Raw genomic sequence first — 12,427 nt, forward strand, 5'->3', positions numbered from 1 at the left:
TTGTATTGCAAAAAAAACATTTTGAGAGACTAGTGCCTCTGCAGAAACAATCAGCATGTTTTTTTGTTGCATGTAGGCAGGAGGGGTCATTCTTTTCCAGGAGAAAAACCAAGAAAGAGCATCACTCAACAATCTCACACCTCATTTTTCTCCAGGCTACACTCTGACATGGCCTTGTCTCCCTGCTCCTGGAAGGTAATGATGATCAAAGCCACGAATATGTTGACAAAGAAGAAGGGGAACACCACAAAGTAGACCACATAAAAGATGGATGTCTCCATGCGGAAGCCTGGGTTGGGGCCTCTGTCCTCATAAGTGGCATCCACAGAATGCTTCAGGACCCTGAAAAGAAGCAAAAGACGAAGTATTGAGAGTTTTAAACAACAACAACAACAACAACAACAACAACATAGATATTGCTGCGTTTACATTTTCCTTAAAATGGTCCTTCCCAGGTCTTTCCCCTAAACATCCATAGTTGGACTGTAACCAATATTTTCATTATTGGATCTAAATAAATATGTTCATTATTTTCTTTAGCTTTAGCAACAATCCATCCATCCATTATCTGTAACCGCTTATCCGCATCAGGGTTACAGTGGGGCTGGGGCCTCTCAGCTGACTTTGGGCAGGAGGCAGGGTACACCCTGGACAAGTCACCAGTTCATCACAGGGAACATAGAGACAAACAACCATTCACACTCACATTCACACCTATTAGACAATTTAGAGTCACAATTAACCTGTTAAGTGCATGTCTTTGGACTGTGGGAGGGAGCCAGAGTACCCAGACAGAACCCACACAGACATGGGGAGAACATGCAAACTCCACACAGAAAGGACTGCAATCCAAAACCACAAAATAACAAAATATGTACCCTGTAACTTACTAAAATAAGTCCTGGAAGTGAAATCAGGCAAGCTTGATGAAGTAACACCAATCTCAATCTGTCTTGAAATATTCAGTGAACTTTTCCTAAAATATCCAATCAAACTACTGAAGAGGTTTCTATTCACAGGTCACTCACAGAGGATTTCTAAATGAAGGACATTCAGGAGTCCATACTGTGGTGTTTATCCTCACAGACTTGCTGATTATTACAGGTGTCTCCATCTAGGTAATAAGGACTCAAAAGTCTCCTGCTGTGAAATCAGAAAGTGTGGCGGCTTTCTGGCAGACTTGTTCAGCACTGTTTGTACACTTTCCATAAGTTCCATGAGCACTTTGTAACTTGTGAAATAAAGACGAAGAAAAAGACGATGACAGTGATGATGACAAACCCTCCCAAGAAGCATCAGGGGTTTCAGCAGTGGTCATAGTAATTATGCAAAAGAGGAGACATTGTTATGGGGTGAGAAAGATGAGAGAACGAGACAAACAGCTGACTTTTACACAGTCAGATGTTTTGGTGCATCAGTGACTTCCTCCTTCGCTGATGTTGCTGTTTGTTTGTTTTTTCATTTCCAAGCCATGTTCCTACAAAAGCCGAGAATCGACAAAACTAAACAGTAGATCTAGAGAGAAAATTATGGAAATTATATCATCTATAATCTATATAGTCTTTTTTATTCCACACAGTCTTCTTTGACAAAACCTGGCACCTACCTCACTTACAATGCAGCTTGACCACCAAAGGTGTGTTATGCTAGCAACAGCTAAATAATAAAACCACTCGGACCTCTGACCCAGGCCTTGGAAAGTCATTGCCAAGTATCTGTACAATTTTCAGGTTTTAGGTTCCTGGAAGTTGACTAATTAACATGTTTTTATTTACTTTTTCCTTCTTCTCTTCTTAGCAATGTGCATCATAATCACAATTTCTCAGGCGTTTATCAAGAGATAAATACTGTATATTTAAATGCACAACATTGGCGAGTCATCTCTTGTTGTGGTGTTATTGTGCTGTCACTGCTTGTTAAGGAGTGTGTGATTTTAGATGAGCGTGACAAGTTCAGTCAGTTTAACAATTTACTTTTCATCTTCAGGTGAGTTCAATGAATGCAATAAGCAAACAGCCATCAACAGTCCTTGATGATGATAAATGCTACTTTAGCTCAGGCACAGAATGGCAGACCGAAATGGTCTATGCAATGAGCCTTGATTGCATCTTTAGAGATGGCACAGTAATTAAGTCTCGGAGAAATCAGTTGGGTTTAGTGTGCGCTGTACCATGGGCCTCCAGGTGTGCTGAGCACCTTTTGGGACAAATTACCGAAGGGAATTCTTTTCTCTGATTAAAACAAATCTACTGTCTTTGTCTTTATATTCTGAGACGAGTTCAAAGCATACAGAATTTGAAACTGATATTGTTGCATGTCTCATGTTGCATGTCAGTCAAATGTGTTACCTGCAAAAAGCAACACTATTTTTTTCCTTTGGATGGCATTGTTTATACCATTAACATTTAATGTTTGTATAATGCGTGTTAGACAGTCTTTGTCTCCCACTTCTTTATTGGACAGTGACAACTGAAGAGAGAAAACAGGAAAGGTGAGAGAAAGAAGAAAGAGAGAAAGGGGCAACATGCAGCAAAGGGCTGTGGGCTGGAATGGATGCAGTAAGGACTATGCCTTAGTACACGGGGTGCTACCACCCTCAGTGAAGGGAATTCAAATATGCAAATGAATAAATAATTTAACAATACTTCAAATACTCAAGCATTGATAGTCAACATAATTTAAGCTATATATTGTGGCCATCTTTACTTTTTGAACGAAGTCATTCCCAATGTCTATCTGATTTATCAGTTATTCATCCAGACCTCTTGTTCACAATAGATTACATCAATATGAAAGGTGTTAATGAAGTGATATGGAGGTTGGTTCTGACTTACACTGGCCAGCCCTCTCCGGTGGAGACAGTAAAGAGCGTTAGAAAGGCCCAGAGGACGTTGTCGTAGTGGAACTCATATTTCTTCCACTCTCTGGGCTGAGCTGCTACGTCATCTCTGCCATAGTCCAGAAAATGACCCCTGAGAGAGACCGAGGAGTGAGAGAATCAAAATTTGACTGATAGTTTCAGTTTAAAATCATGCATCACCATTATGGCGGTATGGTATGATGATAGGGTCTTTAAAAAACGCCAGGTCCTTTGTTCATTAAGAAGACATTCAGGCATGAAGAAGGGGGAGTTTGGATTATGTACCTGCAGTCTTTCTCCAGGCCCTTGGACTCGTCAGTGCAGTAGAAGAATTTGCCCTTAAATAGCTGCACAGCGATAACAGCGAAGATGAACATGAAGAGGATGTAGACGATGAGGATGTTAAGAACATTCTTCAGAGAGTTTACGACACAGTCGAACACCGCCTGGAATACACACATACACACAGATTAATAAATGTAAGCTATTCACAAGCATATCTACACATTTATCATTTTATAAATAATGAAAAAAGGACTGCATTCAAGAAACACCTTGAGCAACAGCTCAGTCTATGTTTGAGCAGCACTGCTGAGTGGAATGGAACGCAGAAATTGATTGATATTAAAAATATCATTCTAACTTTCTTTAACAGGAAGCGTATTCTGTGCTTTCCTTGCCACAGGATAACCCTGTCTATTGTGATGAACAAAAAGGAGCAGCAGCAGATAAAACAACATTAGTTCGAACACTTACAGTAAAGCAGGCTATGTTTACATTTACGTACTTGACAGGCGATCTCGTGTGCTGCTACAAATACAAACTATTGTGTCTTAAAACCAAGAGCAGATGTAGCATGATGTTGTCAAAGCACCACAAAACCTCAGTGTGGAGGTTGGCATGGGCGATGAGCATCACTGTTTCCTATCAACAGTCCATGTTAGATTCTTCTTCCCCTAAATCTACTCGAGTAGTTTTGGTTTCAGAAAACACACATATGTTCTTGGAAGTCAAATCAAATGCTTACATGTAGGTGAATACGCCTTTGCATAGAGTCTGTCTTTGTGTCTCCCTGCCTGTCACTCTCTCTCTCCAGCTATTTACTTCTGTCAGAGAGTACTGTGATCTCTCTGAGATGAAGTGCTTTGTGTATCTATCCTGACATGTATGCAATCTAACCAATGAATACGCTGCTGCATGGATGATCGCCATCAAGGCTTTTGTCTCCAGAGCAAGGACGGAGCATATTTCTCCGCTCCTCTAGCAGCCTGCCGTCAAACCATTCTGGCCAAGTATCTGAGAAGAGTTGTGGGTGAGTGTCTGTCTGCCAACTCTGATCTCTCTCAATCATCACACTTCTATTACTCCAATCACATCTTTCATCTTTTGTCAGATACATTACTTTTGGATGATCAGCTGCCTTCATGCACCAGAGGGAAGCTGTCATTTCTGCATCAGAGGAAACAGTGTCTTTCCTTGATGAGGGTCAGAGTCTATTAATACAGATTCATACATATTCTTTATCGTAAAGCCCCTATACAGAATTTCAACATTTTTTGGGGATTTCGAATTCCAGATTTTCACTGGAATTGTCAAATTTGAAAATGAAGCAAAAATGATGCCATTAGAATAATTGAAACATAAAATTTTTTGATTATAGTTGCTTCAATAAACGTGAACATTTCTTTGCAAAACATACCATTTTGTGGTGCGCTGATGAATCCAGCTCACCCTGTATACTTTTATCTCAGCGATTTCCCCATTTCCATGTGTCTCTTTTGCACACTATTCAAGTAAACTATTGGACTGTAGAAGAACTTAAGACATTATTTTTTATGCTTTTTCATACATTTCTTTGTAAGCACAGGAAGCAATTTGGACCATAGATATGAACTGAACATCTTTTTCAGTACATGTAAGTGCAAGTGCAGTTACACATACACACACAAGAAAACCCACTCCAAAATGACTTCATCATCTACCAAACAAAAGATAAACTATACTGATGAGGAGGAAAAGTGGTCAAAAGCTGGAACAAGTTTTGAGACACAGATGGTAAATAAAACTTTTCAGAGTCACCTTTCAAACCTATAGGATGTGTGTGTTTATGCGTAAAAAAAAGTCTCTCACTGATTTGATCACCCGGCTGTATCTGGGCCCATATCTATTGGGTGTATGCTCTGGAATATAAAGGCTAGGCCTCCTTGCACAGATTTATTTCAGTAAAGGAAGCAATTTTTAGTCACGTCTCTCCACCACCCAGAACACCCCAAAGGTCAAACAGCTCACATCTTTCATCTAGAGCTTGAGATAAAAGATTTATATCTGATTTAAAACACAACTGTTTTAAATCAGATGTATCAAGTTGATATACTGTAAATGCATTTGACTCATCGTAGTGTGTGTGACTGACACTGTCTGTGGCCCCAGCTGCTCTGCGTTTTTCTTTTTTCTCAGAATGGACCGGGTGGGTGGCAGATTGGATTACTGTACCTTCAGCTTGGGCAGCCGTTTAATGGTCTTGAGTGGCCGCAGGACTCGAAGAACCCTCAAGGACTTGATGGTGTTGATGTCCTTGCCTTTCGTCCCTCTGTGCAGATTGAGAGTACAGTTAGTCTGGGTGATATAGTGTAACTGATAATCATAATCAACCGTTTCCTTCCATCCTCCAGTAACAAAAGATGGTTGTAGTATCAGTATCAGGTTGGCTGTATAGTGTACACAGAGAAATACCTGTGTATATACTGTTAGTAGAGTACATGCATGGGAGCTCATGATGTTATTCCACAGAAACATGCAGATTCATTTGTCCAGAGTAACTAAAGTATATGTACATGACATTTCCTCCACCAGGGAAATATTGTACTTTCTTCTGCACTATTTTATCTGCTGACTGTGGCTACATTATAATATTCCTTTTGTTTCCATTCCTTTTTTTCTTTTCATTTCCTTTCCTTCCTGTAACTTCTGTAACAACTGAACACTGTGCTTTTCTCCAACATGGTACATTTTACTGCAAACACCTCTTTGTTTTTTGTTTTCTTGGAGTGTATTTTTTCAATGTGGTATTGCTTTTCTTTAAATATCAGTTAGCAGTTGGCCACTGGCTTTGTTCATGTGTACCTCAACATATAAAGCTTATAGGGTGTAAATATGTAGCCACACAACGCTAACGTGTTTCTGTAGAATAACATACAAATATTTATTTTAGAGCAAATGCTCAAAGAATCAGCCCTCTTGTTGAGGAAGCGGCTTCTTTGCAGGAACCACTGCTGTCAGTCATTGCAGATGCTGCAGGTTTTATTAACTGGTCACAGAGTGGGAGATGGGTGGGGGGGTTTAAAAACTAGCTGTTATGCTAATAGCATACGGCTGAGCCATCATTCACTCAGAGGCTGACATTGGCCAAGGGCAGTGGGAGAAGGATTTTTAATTAATCAGTCATACGTACGCACGCTGTGGCTGTCACTCTCGATAAAAAGTGTTTCTCATTTGTTTCTCCTTGACTTACAAAAAATTCAGAGAAGTAGAAAGCGAGAGTGTGTATATATCTATGTGTGTGCACATCACAATAATTTCATGTGTGAAGGATGTGGAGAGGGATACAAGCATACGAGGAATTAAAGAGAGTCTAAAAGCCCTCTTAGTGGCCCCAAGAGGCACAGCTGCTTCTTACACCAGCATTATTTAGAGTTACAGAACAACCAATGTTCTCATCCCCAGGGGAAGCTGTAGAAGGCTAACAACCCTAAAAGATAGAAATGTGCCTGAAGGCCATACAACAATGATTATAAGAATACATGTCCTTTATCCAATCATCACAACGCTTTCAGAAACATTTTGTTTTGAAAAGTCCCTTTAAAGTCTTCTAAATGGACCATCAGCTAGAGAAGATGCTAGCTTTTTGCCTGGGACATACAGGTTTAGCCTCAGTCTTGCAGCCATCATGTGCATGTTCAAGACCCTTTTACTTGGTTCTCATTTTAAAACATCAGCAGAAAATATTTAAAAAGTCCGGTGAAGACAGAGTTCTCAATAAACACACTGATTTAGCATAGGCATTCACTCATGCTTGGTAGCCACAATTGATCAAATGTACTAAGCATGTCATCATTAGAGCTGACAAAATCCAGTCCATGGTCAGTGAATAGTCAGTTAGTATTGTAGACTGTAGTCTGCATACAATTATGGATGATAAAGTTTCTAATGGCCCCTGAATATTAAGTTACCAAACTAATCTTCAGTGTAAGGCTTTTGCAGTTTCTTCCAGAAAATACCCTGAAATTTAAACTCCATGGTGCTCGGTTTTCTATTTACAGTAACTACTTCGGGCCATTTCCCGGTTCTTTCTTGAACACTTGAAAACAAATGAGTCTGAGTAACTGAACATGTTGCCCATTTCTCTATGATTGGCCCTAAATTAGAAAGTCGATTCCAGGAAAATAAGGTGCATATGACCTTTCTAGGAAAGGGACCTATAAAATAAAGCATTACAATTATGACTATCGTGGTAACCTGTTAACACATTCTCTGAGCTCTTCCTCCCCCCCCTTTTGCTTTAAATGTCCCCAAACACATGGAGAGACACAATCACACAGGCCTGGATCAATCTGTCAGTGCTGCAGAGACTCATTTAAAAACACACCTGGTTGGCCAGTGGAGGATATTTAGGGACTGTGGGACCCGTGTTTAGTCTTTACTGTGTAAAAACAATTAGAATAATGAAATATACTTTTTTTAAATAATGTAAAAGTGGATAACCTATGGTCAAACAGGAGAGAAGCATGGTTCCATATGTTTTGGGCTCCAGGGCCTTTTCCTTTCTGAATGGAAAACTCTAAGTCTACCAAAATGGCATGCAGCTCTCATGCTCAGATGACTTTGTTACCCTCGCATGCATCTGCAAAGTCAATGCCAGTCCTCACTATTCCAGGATCTCAACACATTGAGAAGGCAAGAATAGTCTCCCAATAGCTTTCAGAAGCGCCGTGGGCTAGTATGGTGTAGTATAGTTGTGTGTGTGTGTATGTATGTACAAGGTCGTGTGTTCACATCATAGCAGCCCAGATCAGCATTGATTCCTTGACGTGCTCAGCAGCTAGGCATGTGAGGTCATCCTCAGTCATCATGACTCTGGACCTCTCAGCTGCCGTCTCCTGAGAGCAACAAGCCTTTCCTGTTTAGGGACACAACATCTGACATCCAATCAAGCCCTCCTTAGCCTCAGCAAAACAGGATGCACCAGACTGCCCAACCCTAACCCTGTCTATCATCATGTTAATTCCACTGGAATTTTGAATAATGTTATTCAGAGTTCAAACAGTTATGGCTCATTCATTTCATTTTATCATACTTTGTACTCCAGGATATTTTGATCATTGAAACCAAATAAAAATCTAGGTTAAACTTTTTGTTTGTTTGCTTTTTGGAGGACCTTGTGCAATAATGAGCAGTTAATTAGAGTTTTTCTCAATTTCCACTTCATTTTGAGCATTTTCGGAGTGTTGCAAGAGAATCTTGTTTACCCATTTAAGCATATTTCTCCCAGCAGTTTAGACAGAATATTCAATTACTGCAAAAGAAGTAAAATTTTGAGTCATCCGGATGATATATTTCATATGGTAAAATGATCTATCAGTGTATGTGCTTTCATCACATACACTGACTGAACTGGTTGTAACCCTGCTTTTAAATAAATTAGCCACACACAGTGGAATCAGGTGAGAAGCGATAATCCTTTATCGATTTCCCACTGCATAAAGAAGGAGAGATGTAGGTGAAGGGCAGAGAGGTGGGTCAAACTGCAGGTTATAATCTCTTAGTGATTTGACCAATTACACTCACTTTAGTCCAGATTAAAGGAGATTTACATGAAGGCGAAATGATAGATAAGGTTTGCTTTGATACAAGTGTAAAGCTATTCAGTGCAGATTCATATTAGTGCGTCTCTGAAGCTGTATGTTGGTCTTCTGAAAGCTATGAGGTGGAATCCCCAGTATTGTCTTTTTGTCTGGATGTCCCAATATTGGAACATGAGGTTTTTCTAAAAGGGAAGAGTGTAAGGAGGGAGGGAAATCATGGTCATATCCCAAAGCATCTTGGGATGGGGGGCAACAAGGATTATTTGGAAAGGCTGACAAGAGGAGCGTTCTGTGTTTCACATGTGGGGGAGAAAGGGATCAATAAGCAAAAGATAGATACAGTTCCCACCTGGCCACGCTTTGTTGCGATCTGATGAGAAAAAGCAATGATAAGCATACACACACACACGCACACAAATACACACACAAAAACACAAACACCACCCACATAAATAGAGCAAACAAGCATATATAAAAAAGACAGACCAAAATAAACATTTTAAGCTGCTATCAGACAGGCATGAAGTGACATTGTTCAAACTTACGACATCAAAACACACTGAAAAGAAAACAAAGATAGGAAGGGACTTAAACTAATGACCCTGTGAAAGAGCAAAACAACAGACAAGTCTGATAAAACATTACAATGATTGTGTGTAAAAAACTATTCTATAGCAAGTGGATGATCGTAACGCCATGGTCTGTTTCAGTGTGAGAGGACAAAGACAATGTTGAAGAGACCAGCCTGCTGTATGACTACATTCACACTGAAGCTGAGAATATAAAATCCCCCATGTGTGACTGGATCTTTCCATTTCATAATTATTCAAATTAATTCAAATTCAATTTTTAAATTCTAATTTAGGACACAGTCGTAGGATCTGTTACATACTGTGAGGTGATATCACTTCTGACCAGTGATGCGCGGGTTGATCCAAATTGAGCGGGTGCAAACAAGTCGAGAGTCACCAAACGAGTTAAGATTTGTCATTTATGTAGTAGACAAAATTTTCTGTGAAATACACAGACTTTATTGGCTGAATAACTGGCGCGAAGAAATCGCATTTTAATAGACTACTTTTAAATGAATATAATAACTCAGTAATGCCAGTTTTATGTAGCCCGATGACGCTACGAAGTTAATCAAGAGTATAGACTACTTTTTAAAATGCGGGTCAGGAAGCGGGTTGGGTACAATATTTCACAATTATTAGCTGCGGTCAGAGTTCGGGCGGGTTTAAAACGTCGGTCAGTGCAGGTCAGTCAAACATGGACCCGCGCATCACTGCTTCTGACCTAGCTGCTGTTTTGCTAGCTTCTGGTAGCATTGCTTACTAATTGTTTCATCTGCACTGGTGTCAGACCTCTGAATCACACAGACCTCGTTTCGGATTGTTCAGCTCCTAAAATAGGTCTGGTGGAGAGGCCTTCATGAAACCGGAGACTCAGCCCAGGACCCAACCAAATTAGTCTATGGAACCAGATAGGTTAACACGTGTCTCAGTTTGTCAGGATGTCCTGATTATATACCTGAATGGACCAAGCATAGCCAGAATCCATAATACTGGCAGGTTGAAGCAGGAAGTTAATTTCTAAACTGTGATGGATGTGTACAATAGGTGCTTTAGGTGATAATAACTTTACAGTTCTTCTTTGTTTTCTCTTCAACCTGTCTGAGGCTAAGTACATTTTTATAGTGGGCCAAATATTGAACTATTGAACATATCTATAGTGACCAAATATTGAACTATGATCGATATCAAAACATATAAGAAAGTAGTGTGAGCCTGTCAGCCTTGCAATGTGAACGTAGCCCTACACGCTTACATGCCATGACTGTGAGTTTATGAGAAGAAAATGGTGGACAGGAAGTGAACATGGATGGGAGAGATGAAGAGAAAGTGGTTGAATCTGATAACAACTGGGTGAGCGAATGCCACTTATCTAACCACATCAGAACTGGGATCCAGCATACCAAACAGGATGACCGTTTTATTCTCTTGAAGCGTGTGTTTATATATGAACAGTGTATTAGCAGTTAGAAAGACACTGACATCGTTATTAGACTTTGTGTCTATAAATGCAAAAGAAACACTTCATCTAACATTCACTATGCATTAGCATCTATTTAATTGTTTGCTTATCATGGATAGCAGCACTCAGATTCTTTGTGTTCATGAATATCTGGAACAACTTATGAAAGCCTGAACCTTTGAAAATGTTGTCTCTGACAGGACAGTATGTTTCTTATTCATACTGTAGCGCTGCCATGCTGTGCATTTTGTATAGCTACAACACGTAAAATATATCCGAGAAATAGAGGACAGGTAATTGCTCTTATGTAACCCAAATACAGATGTAACACAAACACGGTTACATAACACAAACAGAATAAATGCCAGTATCTTTGATCATGACTGTGGAGGTGATGATAAGAATAGCAAATTTGAACATTTAAGCTGAGAGAGGAAGGCTGCTGCAGACGCATATGTAAACTCTGCAAATGACTCCGGCTAAGATGGACAGAGAGGAAGGCAGGAGACACAAACAGGAAGACAAGCACATGGATAGATACACAGGCCAGAGAGTGCAGGCATTACCCCATAAGGCTCCTGAAAGCAATCCAAGCCAAGAAAACAGAAGAGGAAGGAAGGAAAAAAGTGAAAGAGAGAAGACAGAGACAGAGTCAGCAACAGATAAAAGACAGATAGAAGCATTGATATACAGCAGTAGTGAAAGCGAGGAAATCAGAGCGACAGAAAGCAGTACAGAGGAAAAATACACAGGTGACAAACTGAGTCGATATTATGTGAAATAGTGGTGGATATGAAAATAACAGTGCTCGATAAAACAGAATCATCTTCTTACTCCAGACACCCTGAATGCAGGTCTGTAAGTGTCAAGAGGCTCATTAACTCTCTTTACACTAACACTTATTTCTGATTGGCTGGAAGGCATCTGTTAAAATCATAAAACTATTTCAAAATTTCTATTTTCTATTCGTAAATTTCTAAATAATTTCTAAGTCAGCGTGCACTATCAAACATACCCCTTTATACAAAATAATGAACTTGGCAGAGAAAATTCACCCTCCCTCACCCTGTCAGTAATCTTTAAATATTCAGACATAAAAAAAACAGATTCGGTAGATCTAGCACAAACACAGCTGTTAACAAAAAGATTCAAAGCATAGAGTTGCAATTACGTGCCAGCTTAGCGGCTAGCATAATCTCTTTTCCTCTACTCTCTCTGTCCCCCTCTGAACCTTAGACCTACAATAGAAGCCCAGCTGTGCATGGCCCATTAGCCAACTATCAGAGAGGAGCTGGGGAGACTTTATGCAACAATGAAAGATGAGTTTGACATAGTCATGTCGGCTAAATAACCCCAGGCAACACAAAAGCCTCAGAGTTTGTGAGGAATAATTGGATGAACACTTTGGAGTTTGTTCGAGCAAAACACAGGAGCAGGGGCACCTAGCCACACTCCACTGATGGATACTGGAGAGAGGGTACCGCTGGGCAACACTACAGGAATAGAAAGAAAAGATGACTTACGAGCAGGCAAAGGCAACCAGAGCACCGCTGACCACAATGAAGTCCAGAATGTTCCACAGGTCACGAAAATAAGAACCAGGATGGAGGAGCAGTCCCAAGTCGATCATCTTGAGTAAATAGTAACAGAATAATTTAAGAATCATACACGT

The 12,427-nt window shown here is 40.0% G+C and overlaps 1 protein-coding gene across 2 annotated transcripts in view; it reads right to left on the reverse strand.

Moving 5' to 3' along the window:
• The window catches only part of cacna1bb (calcium channel, voltage-dependent, N type, alpha 1B subunit, b), a 134,837-nt gene that overhangs the window by 30,351 nt on the left and 92,059 nt on the right, over positions 1 to 12,427 (reverse strand). For both annotated transcript variants that reach the window (XM_019272847.2, XM_019272846.2), the window contains exons 26-32: positions 12,279 to 12,385; positions 11,322 to 11,333; positions 9,071 to 9,091; positions 5,354 to 5,450; positions 3,146 to 3,306; positions 2,835 to 2,972; positions 141 to 342 (exon numbers count right to left, since the gene is read on the reverse strand). In XM_019272847.2, the coding sequence (XP_019128392.2) occupies positions 141 to 342; positions 2,835 to 2,972; positions 3,146 to 3,306; positions 5,354 to 5,450; positions 9,071 to 9,091; positions 11,322 to 11,333; positions 12,279 to 12,385 (738 nt within the window). The remainder of the gene's footprint in view (positions 1 to 140; positions 343 to 2,834; positions 2,973 to 3,145; positions 3,307 to 5,353; positions 5,451 to 9,070; positions 9,092 to 11,321; positions 11,334 to 12,278; positions 12,386 to 12,427) is intronic.

The sequence above is a fragment of the Larimichthys crocea genome, chromosome IV (assembly GCF_000972845.2).
Source record: "Larimichthys crocea isolate SSNF chromosome IV, L_crocea_2.0, whole genome shotgun sequence".
NCBI lineage: Eukaryota > Metazoa > Chordata > Actinopteri > Sciaenidae > Larimichthys > Larimichthys crocea.